This window comes from Camelus ferus, chromosome 19 (genome assembly GCF_009834535.1).
Source record: "Camelus ferus isolate YT-003-E chromosome 19, BCGSAC_Cfer_1.0, whole genome shotgun sequence".
Taxonomy (NCBI): Eukaryota; Metazoa; Chordata; class Mammalia; order Artiodactyla; family Camelidae; genus Camelus; species Camelus ferus.
In genome coordinates, this window is record NC_045714.1 from 2,764,266 (window position 1) to 2,782,396 (window position 18,131).

General features: G+C 52.2%; 1 protein-coding gene across 3 annotated transcripts in view; it reads left to right on the forward strand.

The window, feature by feature from the left end:
* SLC12A5 (solute carrier family 12 member 5) overlaps nt 1-18,131 on the forward strand; it is a 37,126-nt gene that overhangs the window by 7,311 nt on the left and 11,684 nt on the right. For 2 of the 3 annotated variants that reach the window (XM_014561753.2, XM_032461277.1), the window contains exons 2-15: nt 5,940-6,034; nt 6,369-6,500; nt 6,889-7,035; nt 7,856-7,910; nt 8,411-8,541; nt 10,138-10,379; nt 11,111-11,322; nt 12,975-13,145; nt 13,447-13,545; nt 13,693-13,750; nt 15,661-15,835; nt 16,448-16,566; nt 16,886-16,984; nt 17,898-18,017. In XM_014561753.2, the coding sequence (XP_014417239.2) occupies nt 5,940-6,034; nt 6,369-6,500; nt 6,889-7,035; nt 7,856-7,910; nt 8,411-8,541; nt 10,138-10,379; nt 11,111-11,322; nt 12,975-13,145; nt 13,447-13,545; nt 13,693-13,750; nt 15,661-15,835; nt 16,448-16,566; nt 16,886-16,984; nt 17,898-18,017 (1,855 nt within the window). Of the gene's footprint in view, nt 1-184; nt 457-5,939; nt 6,035-6,368; nt 6,501-6,888; nt 7,036-7,855; nt 7,911-8,410; nt 8,542-10,137; nt 10,380-11,110; nt 11,323-12,974; nt 13,146-13,446; nt 13,546-13,692; nt 13,751-15,660; nt 15,836-16,447; nt 16,567-16,885; nt 16,985-17,897; nt 18,018-18,131 lie in introns of those variants that run through there. The other variant, XM_032461279.1, reaches the window with a different exon arrangement.

Consider the following 18,131-nt stretch of genomic DNA (forward strand, 5'->3'; position numbering starts at 1 on the left):
CTCAAGGGAAGCGAGGCCCCTGTCCCCCGCAGCACTCTCTGATCCCACCCGTGCAAGCCCCCAGTTTTCGTGCGAGGGGACCTCCAGACGCGCTCTGCCCGCCCCTCGTCCCCTCTTCCTCCTCCCTCCCGCGCTCCCCCCACAAAACCCCGCCAGTGGCTCACGCCTCCTGCATACGGGATGAGGTGAGCAGCGCCGCCGCTGAGAGGGGGCGCGCGCGGGTGTGAGCGTGTGTCCGTGTGCGAGTGTGTGTGCGCCGGGCGGGCGGGCACTGCAGCTTCTTCCTCCGTGGAGCGGAGAGCGAGAGAGAGCTAGAGCGAGAGAACGAGCGAGCGGCAAAGGCGGGCAGAGGGGCACGGGCGAGGCGGTGCAGCCATCCCCGGGCCCGGCTCCGCGCCGCCACAATGCTAAACAACCTGACGGACTGCGAGGACGGCGATGGGGGAGCCAACCCTGGTAAGCAGCGGTCCGGGGGCGGCGAGGAGAGGAGGCAGCTCTGGGGTTAGAGACAGAGCGGGGGCCGCCTCCTTCAAGGAAGAGGCTGAGATTGACCGGGCGGTGGGCACCCAAGGCGGCCTGGAGCCTTGCTCTATTGGAATGCGCCAGGCGCTGTCCGAGGTGCTGGAATGCGCCGCGCCCCGGGGCAGGGCTGGGGGCTGAGAGGTTGCCATTGCTCACTGCCCGGGGGCAGACGTGGGTTAGCTAAGCCGGGGAGGCGGTGGGAAGGGGTTGGAAGAGCTAGAATGAGCTGACGTGTAGCTCGACGGGTGGGAGGAGGGCTCCTCTCCCCGAGAAGGGACCCCGGCGTCCTGGCGCAGAGCGTGGACTGGTGGCGCGGGGGTTGGGGGGGGGGGCGCAGTCTGCTGCAGTCCCTCGCTCTGAGACTTCCAGCTGAAAGGTGGGGGGGTAGGTGCCTATAGGGGGTTGAAGCCAGATGACAGCCCCCGTCCGGGCTGCGGTGTCTCCTTAAGGGGACACTTGGTGCAATCTGGGCCCCCTCCCCCAAAGCAGCCCGAGGTCCGACCTCAGACTGAAGCGTACCTCCTCCAGGGATTTTTCAGCTCTACTTTGCGGAATCTCCCTCTCCCTCTCGCGTTCCCTTGGGTTCCTATTCAGGACGGGAAGCAAGATTATCCTCCTTTCTTCCCTCTTTCCCCTTCCTCTGGGTACCCTGGGATAGCAGTGAGGTTTCCAGGGCGGGACAGGGGGGAGTCTTTCTAGTCAGCTCTGCTAGCTTCCCCAGTGAGGCCTCAGGAATGGGGTCCCAGCGGCTGAATCCCCGGCGCCGCGCGTGGACACTGCGGACGCGCTGCGGTGGGTGCGGAGACTCGCTAGGAGCAGAGGGGCTTGGAGCAAGTCCTTTCGCAGCTCCCGCTCTCCCCCGCCCTCCTCCGCGGTTTCCCTGCTCCAAGGTCTTTGGGGCCAGCCACCCCCTCGGGCTCCCATGCCCCCCGCCGCCCCTCAGCGGTCTCAGCCATCCATCAGGGCTGTCAGCCGCCCCCAACCCCCACCCTCCAGCGGCGCTGCGTCCCTTGCGCACTAGCGCGCCTCCCGCTCTGGCTGCCTGCGCTCAGCGCCTTCAAATGCTCCCCTGGGCATTGCTTGACCCTCTGGGCCGAGACTCCTGCAGACCTCCCCCAGGGATGTCCCAAGGCACTAAGGGCTGAAAGAGCAGGGTCTTCTAGGGACTGGCAGCCTTGACTTGAAGTCCTAGGGATCCTGGATCCAAGTCAGAGCCAAGTGATCGCTTGGGAAGGCTGTGGACACCAGGGTCCTGGATCCTTTGTCTGACACCCCTTCTTCCTCCCTGAGGCTGAGTGGTATACAGGACTAGGAACTACTGGCTGGCAGCTCATTCATCTCCCCAGTGACCCTGGAGTTACCTCAATATGCAGCTGCCCCCCTCTACAGCAGGCTTAGGCTGCAGCGGGGAAGGGGTTTGGCAAAGTCGAGTCTGCAGCAGAGTCAGGCATCCCAACGCGATGCTCAGGGAATGAAGGTGGATAAATTCCACCTGGGATCCCTTTGAGTTGTCTCCACTCTGAGGAGAGGGCTTTGCTCCCCCAGACATGGGGTACAGTCCAATCTCCCAAGCCTTGCTTTCTCTCCCCTGATAATGACGACTTGCTGGGCCACAGGGTTTCCATGGGGTCTCAGGAGGCCTAGAAAAGAGGCATCTATGTGTGTGGAGCAGGAGTCAAACCAGGAACCCCTTCAGTTCTACACCTTCTCCATTAGTTTCTAGACTCTGTCGCAGAACTATCTGGAGACTTTCTCTCTATATATAAGGGTTCAGGACCTGGAACCAGACTGGCCAGGACCTGGGTCAGGTGATTTGAGTCCCAGAGAGAGAAAGAAGGCCTTCCAGTGGTGCCTGGAAATGGTGGTGGTGGTGGGTCCTAAGGACCTACTGGACTTGAGGGAAGCGGAACCATCAGACCGAGAGCCACTGGCATCTCTGGTTCTTGGAAATGTAGAAGAGAACCTGGGTGCTGACCTCGGAGAGGTGGGAATGACCAGAGTAAGAGGGCTCCTCTGGACTAAAGAACACAAGGATATTGTCTCTGACCCCCAGGTCTCCTTCCCTCTTGGGGTCTGACGCCCTCCCCTACTCCCCTAGTCTGGCTTGGGGATTCCCCCAGGCCTGGCCCCAGGCCCCCAGGGGAGGCTCCTTAGCCCGCACCACTCGCCTGTTTCCTCCCCAGGAGCTCTGGCCGCCGCAGCTTAATTGAAAGCCGATTCGGGCTGAGAGCTCCCAGGGGGCGGGGGCGGGGGCGGGGGCGGAGAGGGCTCAGCCTCAGTCTGGCCCTGCTTCTCTCGCGCGCACAGCGCTGCGCTCTCCCACCATCCTGACTCTTGGCTCTGGGGAATCAGGGCGAGATCCCCCTTCGTGGTCCTGCTCTGAGAATTCACGAAGCTCATCCCTCCCCCTCAACCGGTGTTCCAGGGAGGGGCCGAAATCAGCCCTGGCAGACGAGGCCGGAAGCCTGGCGTCCCATCTAGACAACGGGTGGAAAGGCGGGACCCAAGACAAGCCTACTGAGCTGCCCCCTCCCCTGCCCTCATCTCCTGGCTGGGATCCGGCCCAGAGTCTAGCTCCGAGCTGCGCGCCGCGTTACATAAGCAACTGCGGGCGCGTGGCCGGCTCTGCTCCGCGCTGCGCTCTCTGCCCGCGCGGTCGCCATGGAGACCGGCGCGGGGCTGCTAGATGCCGGGTCTCCGGCCACGACGCCCCACTTCCCACACAGCACGCGCTCTGCGCCTCCACGAAGGAGAAGGGGAGGGAGGTTTTGGGTCTTGCTGTCCTGCCCCTATGAGTGGATGCTGTGGGGCAGAGGGACCCAGCCCGGCAGGAGACAGGGTCCCTAAATCTTGCTGCTGGGGAAGGGATGTGGGATGGGGAGCCCAGGCTGGGTGGGGCACGATAGTATATTAATAATAATCGTAATTGTAATAGTAACAGTAACAGCTACACTTCTTGTGCTAGGCATGCCCAACAGATATCATTTTACTTAATTCCCACAACAGCCCTACGAATTAAACACGATTGTTATCCTTTTGCAAAATAGGAAACTGAGGCTTAGTTTATGTGACTTGCCCAAAGTGTCAACACAGCCAAGGAAGCTGAGACTGGAACCTGAATCTCCTTGACTCCAGCCCGTTTTCTTAACCATTAAGAAATTTCTTCTCATCTCATCCTTTTTCAACCCCTCTAGTTCCCAGTACAGTGTGATAAGAGCATGAGGCATCTTGTCAGCATTTTAAAAAGAGGAGGAACCCACCTCAATTTTGTTTCTCCTCTTTTCTGGCCCCAAACAGCTCTTCTGAGACCCTGAGGGTCAGGAAGGGAGCCTGGGGGAAATTACCTCCACAGACTTTTTCCTGAGCACCCATTATGTGCCAGTATCCCATTGGGAGGACAGATCTGCTGGTCCCAGGAAGTCACATATGTGAGGAGAAAAAAAGAGCTGGTGATGGCCCCTGTTTGGGGAACCAGGAGTTCCTGGCTTGAAGGGTGAGGTGGAGGTGGTGACAGGAGACAGTGGGTAGTGGGTATCCCTTGAGTATGTGAGGCACCAATTCCTCCACCTACAATTTGGATGAGATTAGATTTATAGCAGGTAATGCTCTGGGGATGGACTCTGGATGGGTTTCCTGGAGGAGAGGATGGGGAGGGTTTGGGCAGATGGAGATGGAGAGAGAGCTATCAGGAGATGAGGGGACAGGAAATTCAGAATATGTAGGGCCTCAACTTCACTTGTACTTTGGTCATTGGAGACTATCTCCAGGGTCCAAAGAGATGTCTACTACTGCGATTCAGCCCTGAAACTGAGGAAGTGCGATGGCTGGAAGCAGGGCAATGTGCCTGTGAGAGATCCCTTACATCTCTTTGAAAGGACCCTCTTCTTGATGCCCAAGAGACTTTCTTCTTGGATGATCTCATCCAGGCCCACTGTTTCACACACATCCTGCACAACTTTTCATGGGTTACCCTCATCTCTTTCTCCTACTCAGCCTATCTCCTGGACCCAGACTGATCCATATATACAAGTGCTTCTGGCATATTCACCTGAGTGTCCTACAGTGCCTCACACCCAATCAAATTCAGCATCTTCCACATCCCCTGTCTCCTCCTTTCCCCCATTTATTAAATAGCATCATCCACTCATTTACCCATGCTAGAAACCCAGGAATTATCCTAGATTCCTCCTTCCCACACCCCCAGATATCTGGCATAGAAATATGTGCCAATAACTCTGGAGTCTGTTCCTTGTTCCACATGGCCTTGGTCTGGGTTATCATCAGCCCTTGCCCAGATTACTGGAAGTTCCTAAACAGTTTCTATAGTCTTCATCTAAAGGCCAGAGTGATTGCTCTAAGACCCAATTCTGTTCATGGTACTTTTTTGGGGCCTGAAACTCTTCAATGACTTCCCGCTGTCCTCTGGATGATGTCCAACATCTTTCACAAGGCCTTTTAGTTGTTTAAGGACCCAGCTCACACTAGCGTTCTCAGTCTCATTTTTTCACGTGCCACTCCCCAACCTCCAGTGTTCCTCCCCTCCATGCCCCTTCCTTAGACTCCTGCCAGATCAAACTTCTTTCAGCTCCTCTAACCCAATCCATTCACTCTCACCTCTGGGCTATTGAACATGCTGTTCTGATCATCTAGCTGCCTGGAACACCCTCCTGCCTACCCTGCCCCGCAGTCTAGCTCTTACTCATCCTTCAGTTCTCAGCTGATACGTCACTTCCTCTGAGAAGCCTTCCGTGACCTCCCGGGCTGGGCTGAATGCCTCTCCTGTGTTCCCACAGTCCCTCGTTCATCTTGTATCACAGAACCCACCACTCTGGGTAGGAAATTCCTGGTTACTGCTTTATCTCCCCTGCCCTTGGGTTTCCCAAGGACAGGGATGGTGTCTTCTTCTGTGTTTTACTCTTTTTCCCACCCCCATGCCCATATTGGCGCATAGTAGCCATCTAGCAAATACATGTTGATGGAAGATGAACGAGGGACATAGGAGATGCCAAAGGGGGTCACTTTTCTAAGAGGTGGAGTATCCTTGGGGCCTCGGACTGCAGTGTTCTCTGCCTTTCCCCTTAGGAAAGAGCATGCTTCCACCCTCAAACACCAAGAAGGGGCCAGTTATGGTCAAGGAGGGGGCCCTGGAGAATCTAGGGTGCCATGGTGAATAAGGTAGGACCCTCAAGAGCAAGGAAGCACTTCTACATTCATTAAATACCCCATACGTGCAAGGGAGTGCACTAGTCTCTTTATACACTTTGTCAACTAAAATTCTGCCAGGGCCGTAGTATTAGCTCCAGTTTCCCAATGTGCAGACTGAGGTTTAGAGAGCAAAAGTGGCCACACAGCTGGAAGCTCAGGCAGATGGAGGACAACCAGCTGGTGCCAGACCCCTGACTCCTCTACCTTCTCAGGTGATGGAAACCCCAAGGAGAGCAGCCCCTTCATCAACAGCACCGACACAGAGAAGGGAAAGGAGTATGATGGCAAAAACATGGCCCTGTTTGAGGTGGGTTGCTGAAGGTGTTGGGCCTCCACAACAGTTCATCTCCCCATTCGTCAGCTGCACCCTCCCTCCTTCCCTGGGGAATAGGTCCCTCCTCTCCATCCCTCCCTCAGATCCACCTTCTTTCTTGAACCTCCCCATCCCTTCTTCTCCTTCCCCCCTCCTTATCCTACCACCCTCTTTCCCTTTTCTCCTTGCCTATTCCTTCTCCTTCCCCATCTCATCCCAGCCTCAATGGTCTGCCCTCCTGGTCCCCATCTCTCTCTGCCTCCTACCTTCTAGCTCATCCCCCCCTTCTAGATGCTAGCACCCTAACACTGACAACCTCCCTCCACAGGAGGAGATGGACACCAGTCCCATGGTATCCTCCCTGCTTAGTGGCCTGGCCAACTACACCAACCTGCCCCAGGGAAGTAGGGAGCATGAAGAGGCAGAAAACAATGAGGGTGGAAAAAAGAAGCCGGTACAGGTGAGGGCCTTGGGGAAGAAGGGATGAGGGAGGAAAGCGGGCTAGAGGGGAGAAAGGGTGGGGGAGGAAAGATGGACTCAGATGAAAGGATGGATGATGGAGGCAGAGGGACAGAAGTTGGAGGTGGAGGGAGGGGAAGGGATTGGAGATGAGGGATAGAGATGCAGGGGAGGGGCAGTGGTTTGAAGGATAGGTGTTGGAGACCTGACGGGAGACAGGAGAAGGAGGGGAGGAGGGAAGGGGGATGAGAATCAGAGGGAAAAGGGATGAAGAGATGGGGATGGAGGGAAAAGGAAAGTGGTGGGTGGAGGAATAGAGGAGTAGGAGTGGGCCTGGGGTGTTGGTAGTGATTAGGGGCTGCAGAAACTGATGCTGGCCTCTCCGGCAGGCCCCCCGTATGGGTACCTTCATGGGCGTGTACCTACCGTGTCTGCAGAACATCTTTGGTGTCATCCTCTTCCTGCGACTCACTTGGGTGGTGGGCATCGCAGGCATCATGGAGTCCTTCTGCATGGTCTTCATCTGCTGCTCCTGTGTGAGTGACACTCTCCTTTCTCCCATTCTCTGACAGCTTGGGCTGAGCAGGGACCTGGGGGTGGGAAAGGGGAGCGGGGGAAGCATGAGACCAGAGCTTTTTATAGGAACCACTGCGTATAATATTTGAGAGTAAATTAGGTCTGACTGGGTCTTCCAGCATCTCACAGGCTGGTCCCTGATGGCTATTAACCAGGTTTTACCTGGATCTGTGTTTGTGTGTTTGTGTGTGTCTTGTGCACATGTGCGTGGGTGTGATTACACAGGTAATGCAGACTCATTGATGAAAAAGATGTATAGAAATAAAACTCATGTGTAATAGGTAGCAATTTGGTAGGTCCAGACTCACAAAAAATGGGATTATGTGTCACAAACAGCATTGTAACTGAATTATCCCCATCCTCTCTGAAAAATCAAATGTTCACTGAACACCTACTTCTTGTGACATTTACATTTCCTCACACGTGACCCTTGCTCCACCTGCTCATGTAAGGTATCCAGTGTGGAAGCTAGTACACCTATTTAATAAATGAAGAAACTGAGGCTTAGAGAAATGAAGTGACTTGTCTCTGGTTAGACAGCTGGTCAGAGGCCAAGCGGGGGTTTCCAGAGCTCTCTGATGCTACAGCTTGTGTTTCTTCCATGTGCATGGTGAATAAGAGGTTTTCTTGACAAGAAGGACTTGGCAGGAGTAAAAGTTGGAACAGGACCAGGGAGAAGCTCAGTGGAAGAGGACTTGTGGGTTTGGCGGGTGTTTGTAGGGTATAAGGTTTGGCTCCCCTCCCCTCCGGCTACCACTCTGATGATCTCTCTTCTCACAGACGATGCTCACGGCCATTTCCATGAGTGCAATTGCAACCAATGGTGTTGTGCCTGGTATGTGACTGGGGCTTTTTGGAGGGGAACGGGGCCTGAATGGTTGGGAGAGAGGTCTGGAAAGTTGGAAGGAGGGACAGTGCCCTGGGCTTTGGCAGCCATCAGGACCTCAGGGAGGCAATATTGCAGACCTAGAGGCTGGGCTACAATGTTCATGGGGTAGGTGGGGGCAGCCCATTAAGGGGAGGAGAGGGAGGCTGTTGATGGTATTGTAAAGGGCAATGCAAGATCTCCTCCCTTTGCCTGATGACCCTCCTCTCCATCATCCTATTTTCTGAGCCATGACCTCCTTAGAGGGGTAATTAGCAACATGGTAATTAGCGCTGTAAAATCCACTCAGAGTGTCTGGCTGGGTCTCCCACCAGTCCCAGGGCTACGGCCTGTAAGGCTTGTGAGGCTCAGAGCAATCCCCTTCTCACCACTGTCTCTGATGCCCCCTTACCCTCTATGGCAGCCCGGTGCCCCTTGAACCTCTTGCTGATACTGGGTTCTTTCTGCAGCTGGCGGCTCCTACTACATGATTTCCAGGTCTCTGGGTCCAGAGTTTGGGGGTGCCGTGGGCCTCTGCTTCTACCTGGGCACTACGTTTGCTGGGGCCATGTACATCCTGGGCACCATCGAAATCCTACTGGTGAGAGGGACCGAAGAGGAGGTGTGGGTCCCAGGCTGTCAGTCAGTTAATCGATGCTCCCTGGACACCTCCTATAGGCTAGGCCACTCAGGAAGGGGAATCAGATGTGGTTCTGTCTTTAAAGAGTTCACAGTCTAGTCGGGGAGACAAGATACGCTAATTATGTAACACGAACAGCTGTCGTTTATCAGGAACCCACTGTGCTCTCAGCAGAGTTCCAAGTGCTTTACAGTCATTAGCTTGAATTCTCATGAGGTTTAAGTATTATCATCCCCATTTTACAAATGAGAAGCTCAGCGAGGTGAAATGACTTGCTCAAGGTCACTTGGCTACCAAGTGGCAGAAGTGGGTTGAGAAGAGTAAAATCATGGTAGAAATAAAAATAGTAAGGTCCCACAGTGATTGCCTACTATGTGACCAGAACAGTTCTCAGCCCTCCACGAATGTTAATTGTAGAGGGCTGATGGTTAGTGATTGCAAAGAAGAAGAGAGCCGAGAAAGAGATCTGTTAAGAGTGGGGACAGTTGAGAAGTCAGGTTCGTGGGCAGTGTTTGAAGGAGATGGCTGCTGACTTTGGTCTGGATTCTTCCTGCCCCTGAAGGAGGGGGTGGGAGCTGAAGAGGGTTCCTCGGTATATAGACAGTGGGGCTGACATTTCCCAAGCCCCTACTCTACCCAGACCCCATGACCTGCAATGTGTCATTTTATTTTATCCTCATGACTCTCCCATGAATTAGAAGATGTCCCCATTTTACAGATAAGGAAAGCAAAGCTCAGGGAGTTTAAGGAATGTGTGGAAGGGATATGAATCTGTGTCTTTCTGACCCCAAAGCCGGTGCTTGTCTACCCTACCACACTGCTTCAGAGAACTAGAACTAAAAGATGTCATAGCTTCTGGTCTGGGGACAGAATGGAGTCATCCAGTGACAGGGAGGATGGATGGGGAATAAAGGACCTGAGGAGCCAAATTATGAGAGAATAATAATAGGCCTTTGTGACTTTTACAAAATTAAAAAAGTTATAAAAGCAATTCTGCCCCCTGCATAAAATTGGAAAAATATCAAAGAATGTAAAAAAGGAAATAATAGTCACCTGAAGAAATTCATTATTAACGTTTTGGTGTATCCTTTTAGTTTTTGTTTTTCGACATGATATTCTGTCTTTATAAAATATAACGCAATAGATTTCCCTAACTAACTCTCTTTGCAAATATAACTTACAAGTGAAAATAACTTTTGTAAGAGTACAAACATGTCTAATTTATTCCCGCCCTTCTAATTGAAATAACAAAAACAACAAATAATCATTAAGAATTATATTTGATAACAAAAAGCACAGAAATTAAGAATTGCTCCCAACATCTTTGCTATATCATCTTTTAATGACTGTATAGCAGTCATTGCAGGACAAACCATGATTTCCTCAACTGTTCCAACTATCATTGGATGTTACTTCTAGTCTTCCACTACTGTCAATATGGTGTGATGAGTATATTTTTCCCAAAGCCCTGCCTGCACTTCAGGGTATTTCCTTGGGGTGATTCTTGGTTGGTTCTCACTGGGTTACTCACCTGACTGCCTCACCCCTTTCCCACAGGCTTACCTCTTCCCAGCTATGGCCATTTTTAAGGCAGAAGATGCCAGCGGGGAGGCAGCAGCCATGTTGAACAATATGCGTGTGTATGGCACCTGTGTGCTCACCTGCATGGCCACTGTGGTATTTGTGGGCGTCAAATATGTCAACAAGTTTGCCCTTGTCTTCCTGGGATGTGTCATCCTCTCTATCCTGGCCATCTATGCTGGGGTCATCAAATCTGCCTTCGACCCACCCAACTTCCCGTAAGTGCTGCTGCTCTGAGCCTAAGGCATCCTCCTCCTCCTCCCTGGCCTGGTTTCAGGGGCTTCACACTAGTCTCTGCCAACACCCCTGTCCCCATCTCTCAGAATTGGAGTGATTGTAGATTCAGAGTAACTTCCTTTGTGAGGGGAAATCTCTCCCGGTTTAGGGGCAATCTCTTTAGGGTGGGATAACATTGCTGGAGGTAGGCAGAGTTTCCCTTGTGAAAGTCAATTGCATGCTGGTTGGATGGACTTCGGAAGAGCCAAATGGAATGATTTCTGAAGGGACAAAAACTTTGTATTAGTTAAACTGTTCCTGGGTGGGGACTACCTTGTGGATGGTACAACTTCTCAGCATTAAACACCTCTCTATCATGAGAAAGGACACTGAAGAGAGAGTCCAGGGGCTCAGATCCCTGTTGGTTCTGCCTCTTTCCCTAGGACAGATTGCTCTACATCTTATTGCCCAGAAGAATGGCACGTGGAGACTGCTGTCCACAGTGCTGAAACATAGCACTGCACTAAAATGGTTTGCCACTGTGGCTGCATATTAGAATCACTTGGGGGACTTTGAAAAAAAAATGCCAATTCTGCGCTCCATCCCAGTTAAATCAGAATCTCTGGATATGGGGCCCTGGCATCTGTGTTTCTTCGCGCTCCCCTGGTGGTTCTACTGAAGCCAAGGCAAGGTTACATCCCCCCCCAACTTCCTCCCTTGTTTCTCTCCCCAGGATATGCCTCCTGGGGAATCGCACACTGTCTCGCCATGGCTTTGATGTCTGTGCCAAGCTGGCTTGGGAAGGAAATGAGACAGTGACCACACGGCTCTGGGGCCTTTTCTGCTCCTCCCGATTCCTCAACGCCACCTGTGATGAGTACTTCACCCGAAACAATGTCACAGAGATCCAGGGCATTCCTGGCGCTGCCAGTGGCCTCATCAAAGGTCTGAGGAAGGGAAGAGGTCTGGTGTCCAGGGAGCACTGCAGGGATTCTGGGTTAAACAGTTAGGATTAAGGGACTCAACTTGGGATTCAGTTAAATTTGATGAGTTTTAACTGAGCACCTACTCTGGGACATGTTCTGTCCTTGAGATAATGGAGGGTTAGAGATGAAAGGGAGCATGTGAGCATCTTACCACCTAGTGGGAAAGTCATCAGTTTGACAAGGATTCACTAAGCACCTGCTAAATTCCTAGCACTGTGCTGAGCACCAGGAACACAACATAAGTAAGTCACAGTTCTTGGCCTCAAGGAGTTTAATAGCCGAGACAAATGTAATAGCAAATAAATTATGACATGTGTAGATGTGCATTCAATGAACAGAGACCTCCCAAGGGAGGACGTGGTTATGTGTATAAGGTGGTGAGACAAGGCTTCTTGGATTCATCTGAGAAGGGTTTTGAAGGACAAATAAGAGATTTCAGTTATACAAGGGGAATAAGGGAATTACATGCAGAAGAACAGCTTGCCTAAAAGCATGCAGACACAGAAGAGCATATTGTGTCCTTCCAACCACAAGTAATTTGGTATGACTGGGGCATAAAGTGCAAAGGAAGGAGGGGCAAGAAATGATATTGGAGAGGCTGGCATGAGTGACTGTGGTGAGCCTTGGAAGCCATGTTGAAGAGTTTGGACTGTGTTCTGAGGGCAATAATGCCACCAAAGGGTTTTGAGTAAGGGATAGACGAGGACAGCTTGTTGTTTCTGAAGGTTCACTCTGGCTGCTAATGTGGATAAGCTAAAAGTAGGGGAAAGAACAGAGTCGGGGGTCTTGAAGGAGGCTGATGTTGAGTCCAGGTGAGGGATGACGGTTTTCTGACCTATAGTGATGGAGTGATGGCAGTGGAAATGGTGCAGTGGTTCTCCATCAGGACTGTTTTGCCGCCCCCTCCCCTACAAGAGATATGTGGCAATGTCTAGAGACATTTTTGGTTGTCACAACTGGAGGGTTACTACTAGCATATGGTGTGTAGAGGCCAGGATATTGCTACACATCCTACAATGCTATAGGACAGCACCCCATACAAGGAATTATCTGTTCTCATGACAATTATTACTAAATGTCAATAGTATGGAAGTGGAGGAACCCTTGAAAGGAGAGAAGAGGTGTATTTGAGAAATATTTGGGAGGAATAATGGACAGCAGTTGGAGATGGTTTTGAAAGGAAGATGAGGAAAGGGAGAAGTTGAGGGCAATGTCAAGCTGTCTGAGTCAATGGTGGTGCCATTTACCGAGATAAGAGGTACAGGAAAGGAGTTGGTTTGTGGTGAGTGGGTGGTGAGATCAGTTTGGGAGTTTGGGACATACTGAATCAGTCTGAGATAGGTCTTTGGATGTCTATGTACCCTAGTAGACTGGATTATTTGAGGGCAAGGACTAGATCTGATTCAGATGCAAAGCCCCTGCACATGACCTGGCCCAAAGCAGGAGCTTAGGAATGTTGGTGGATATAAAATGGAGCCAAGGCCCCGGGGAGTGAGAGGTGGTTGACCTTGACCTTTCTTTTTGCCCACCCCACCTCCTGGCCCCAGAGCTTTGGGATCGTGACGTCTGGTCTTCCCCCTGAGCATCCTGTCTCCCCCGTCTCCCCCACAGAGAACCTCTGGAGCTCCTACCTGACCAAGGGGGTTATTGTGGAGAGGCGTGGGATGCCCTCGGTGGGCCTGGCAGATGGTACCCCTGTCGACATGGACCATCCCTATGTCTTCAGTGATATGACCTCCTACTTCACCCTGCTGGTTGGCATCTACTTCCCCTCAGTCACAGGTGAAAGGGAGCTCAGAGAGGGAGGACTCTGCCTGGGAGTGGATGGATAGGAGAAAGCCAGTCATGGTGTGGGGAATTTCTTGGTCCAACAGCCCTATTACATAGGCAGGAGCTAATGATTTCATTCCCACTGGACAGCTGAGGGAATTAAGGCCCGCAGAAGCCAAGTAACCTGCCCAGGTTCTCACACGAGTCAGTGTACCAGGACTAGATCCCTGGCTCCCTGACTCTTGAGGCTGGTGTCCTTTCTTCTTTGTCTGGTCTCCTGTGGCTCCTGTCCTAGCTGCTCCTCTGTTCACAGGGATCATGGCTGGTTCTAACCGCTCTGGGGACCTGCGGGATGCCCAGAAGTCAATTCCTACTGGCACCATCCTGGCCATTGCCACCACCTCCGCTGTCTGTATCCTGCACTGCTGGGCTGGGACCATGGTGGGCGGGGAGGGCTAGACAGAAGGCATCTGAAGCTGCTGCCTCATCTGCTGGCTCAGGATGGGTGGGAAGGAAGGGGAACATCACCCTGGGAATTCTCCTTCATCCTCTGCTGCAGACATCAGCTCCGTTGTTCTGTTTGGGGCCTGCATTGAGGGGGTCGTGCTTCGGGACAAGTAAGTAAGGGGATCGGGATGATCCTGTTCTGGGGAGGGTGAGGTGAGCACGGAGGGCCAAGTTCTGGGAGAAAGGCCTGGCAGGGGTGCTGAAACTTGTGCAAGGGAGCTTTTAGAGGGAGGTCCCAGGGATTGCTTGTCCACTCACTTTCTTGAATTATAACTCCTCTTTCTCATGTCATTCTAGCTCAGAAAGCATGAATGCTGTCTTCTTTCTTTTAGGATAATGACACTTCCCTTTTCTTTTACTTTAGAATCTACTAATTCATTTACTATTTCCTGGATGTCTATGTGTTGGCCACTGTCCAGGGTTCTGGGGGAACAAAGATAAATAACACATGATTTTTGTTCCAAAGGAGCTCTTTGGGAATGGTAACCATGCTTGTCAGCAGACTTGAAATACAGAGCAGTAGGGGTGGTGATAAAGGAAGCCCCAGGGCTATGGAGGTACACAGGAGGCTGTGATCCAGAACTCAGAGGGTCAGGGAAGAGAAGGTGCTGCTCAAAGTACCTTATATACATTTTCTCATCTTTCCCTCCCCCTTTAAACTTTGAGTAGAGGTTACCGAGGTGACTAGCAGGGGGCAAGGCATTCCAGGCAGTGGGAACAGCATGAACAAAGGTGGAGGAGGGAAAGAGCTGTGTGTGTGTGTGTGTGTGCACGCGTGCGCACGTGCACACATACGGGTGCCTATAGCTATAAGCAGTTCAGAGCTTCCGGAGCACACACTGTGGAGGGCGTGTGCATACACAGCCAGCAGGGTGAAATACGAGGTCCTGTCACAGAAGTCAGTTTCCATAGCACCACCCTGGCTTCTGGGAGGTGGGGACATAAGGCGGAGACCTAGGCTGAAGTGGGTCCTGGAGGCCTGGGTTTTGTCACCAGGAAATTTGAGCTGTATTTTATTTTGAAAAATGGGGGAATCCTTGAAGGGTTTTAAGCAGGGAGGTGACCTGGTCAAATGGACAATTTGCATATATTACACCTTTTTAGCTTTTAGGGCAACTTAGCCTCTGTTTATCCCATTTCATTTAATCCAAGACCTCCTACAAGACTGCAAGGGATTCAGCAGGTCATCCAGTATAACCCTTCCTCTGATTCTTAAAGTCCTGAAGCAATGGCCCATTTGAACACACCTCTGCTTGCCCACTCCAGGGACAGGGCTCTCTCTACCTACTGAGGCAGCATCTTCCCTTTCAAGACAGTGTCATTGTTAGAAAATGCTTTTCTTGATTCTCACATATCATTACCACACGATGAGGCCAGAACACCCACTTTTAAGATGGAGACACTGAGGTTCTAACAGTTTAAGGGATTTGTCTGGGATGACATAATATTACACATTTGAACGTTTCCTAGAATCACTACTGGGGGAGGTCAAGATGGGCAGGGGACTCAGAGGTATGTATATAATACATAAGCTACAAGGATATATTGTTCAGCATAGGAAATATAGCAAATATTTTATAAATGGAGTATAACCTTTAAGAATTGTGAATCACTATGTTGTGCACCTGAAACTTACATAATATTGTACATTAACTATACCTCCATTAAAAAAAAAAAAAGAATCACTATTTGTACCATGTTCCAGGCAGTGTGCTAAGCTTTTACATACGTTATCTCCTTATCCTCTCACCAAAACCTATCACCATGAGATAGGTTTTAAATGACCCTCATTTTATAGCTGAAGAAACTGAGACACAGAGAGGTTGGATGACTTGCCCAAGGTCACACAGATAGAAAGTGCCTAGGACATTAGAGGCTTTGTCTGTCCCTTGCCCCCTGCATAGAATAGCCCTATGGAGGACATACGGTTGGTCCTGAAGGTAGCGTGGGAGACCTGCCTTGAAAATCCAGGTGGCGTCGCTCACCCAGCATCTCCTGTCCCTTTGCTGCTTTATTCCAGGTTTGGCGAAGCTGTGAATGGCAACCTGGTGGTGGGCACCCTGGCCTGGCCGTCTCCCTGGGTTATTGTCATAGGATCCTTCTTTTCCACCTGTGGGGCTGGACTGCAGAGCCTCACAGGGGCCCCACGCCTGCTGCAGGCCATCTCCCGCGATGGCATAGTGCCCTTCCTGCAGGTCAGTTGGGGGCAGGGCTTAGGGACAGCAGGGCTTAGGGACAACAGGCCTCTGCCCAGCGAGGCCACACAGTGAACCAGGGCCAGGATGAGCCTTGCACTGCCTTCTGGAGCCCTGCCACTCTGTGCAACCACTCAGAAGAGTGGGTGTGCCTTTTTTGGGGGTTTGACCCATCATCAGTGCCATCTCTTTGGGCAGCATTATCTGCTTTTAGGGGAAAAATAAATGGCCCTCCTTTGGCCTGGTGATTGGGTAGGGACTCATGGAGGCAGCCAAAAGTCAAGCAAGAGAAGTGTGGCTCTCTCTGTGGTGCACTCAGTCCTGGCCATTTGCTGGCCCCTGGAGCTCTTCTCCCATCTGTCCCCATCCTTCTCCCCTTCGGGGGTCATTTGAACTTCATTGCACTGGGTACCAATGTCAGAGTGGGCAAGATACTGCAAAAGCCTGGTATCCCCTTGGGTACCTTTAAAAGATAAGAAATTCAGCATCCTCTGCCTACCGCCTCACTGACTAGGGGATTCCTGCCTCTACTGTATGGGTCCCCAAGAACGGAGGAAGGAGACAAGAAGCCCTTAAAGTCTCAGGCCCCCATGATGGTTGCTCTGTCCTCAGGTTTTTGGCCACGGCAAAGCCAACGGAGAGCCAACGTGGGCCTTGCTCCTCACCGCCTGCATCTGCGAGATCGGCATCCTTATTGCATCCCTTGACGAGGTCGCCCCCATCCTCTCTATGTGCGTGCTGGCCTCTGGCCCTCCCCATCAGCTCTGGGGGTCTCTCTACATGGATTCTCCAGCTGTGACCCTGGACAGACCACCCAAACACTTTAACAACCCCACTGTCATAGAAACCTGTCCTTGTTATACAGAGATTCAGCCCCACATGCATCAGGGTGTGTTGTAAGGGGATTTGGCCTTTGAACCCCTTTCTAAGCACCAGAATGTGATTTGGCCATCTCCGCAGTTTCTTTCTCCCTTTTCCCCTTTCTCTCCCTGTTTCTGTTTCTGCCTTCCCTTGCATCTCTGTCTCTCCTGGGGCCTCTCTGTGTTCTAGGTTCTTCCTGATGTGCTACATGTTTGTGAACCTGGCTTGTGCGGTACAGACGCTGCTGAGGACACCCAACTGGCGGCCACGCTTTCGATATTACCACTGGTGTGTGCTCGTTCCCCCTCCCTGCCCCACAAGATCATCCTCTCATCTCAACCTCATCCCAGCCCATCCTCTCCACGTCTAAGGATCCCAAATTCCAGTTTTGCTAGCCCAACTAGCACGAGAAAAGTCTTGGAGAAGGTCTCCTTATAATTACAAGTAATAACCTAACACAGTATCAACTATCTCAGCTACAATCCCTCTCCTGTCCATAGTGTTCAACATCTTACAGTCTAAATGAGAAAACCTCAGTTTCCTCAGCTGTGAAATGGAACGATAACTGCACCTACCTCCTCAGCCCTTGTGAGCATTACAACGCTTGGTGCAGGGAAGATGCTCCTTATGTGGGGCTGGGAGTCCGGTCATTTTACTTGATGGCTCTTTATCCTGACAACAAGCCTGTGGAGCAGACAGGGCAGGAATGATCATGCTTGTTCTACCAAAAGTCTCCAGTAGGGAAAGGACTGGCCCAAGGCCACCCAGCAAGACCATGGCATATGCGGACCAGAACCCAGGCAGCTGCCTCCCATCTCAGTGCTCCTGCTATGCCAGTCGCCTCTTCCTAGGGGCACATTCTTCCTGCGAGATCTTGCCTCCAGCTCTTCTTAGAGACCCCTGTCTCAGAACTCATCTGGCAGGGCAGTCTGACAGGGTCTAAGGCACTGAGACAGGGCAGAGGGTGACTTAGGGGTTGGGTGGGGCAGGAGGTGGTGCCCTATCTGCGGCTGCTCATTCATCCAGAAGGTCCCATGTCCCCTGGTGCTCATGGAGATGATGGTGTGGGTTCCCCTAGACCTGGCCATAGCCTCCCAAGTCTTGCCCAGGCCCTGCTCTATACAACTCTTGCTGCCAGAGCCCCCGCACCAGTGACAGCCCTGCCAGGGCTTAGAGCCTGGGTCTCCCTCCCACTGTCCAGGACACTCTCCTTCCTGGGTATGAGCCTCTGCCTGGCCCTCATGTTCATCTGCTCCTGGTATTACGCCCTGGTGGCCATGCTCATTGCTGGGCTCATCTACAAGTATATCGAGTACCGCGGGTAAGTGTGGGAAGTGGGGATGGCTGCGAGAGGCTGAGGGATGGGAGGGGGTGAGGAGGGGAAAGGGGTGATGGGTGCTTGGAGGGTGGGGGTGGGGACGAGGTAGGAAGTGGG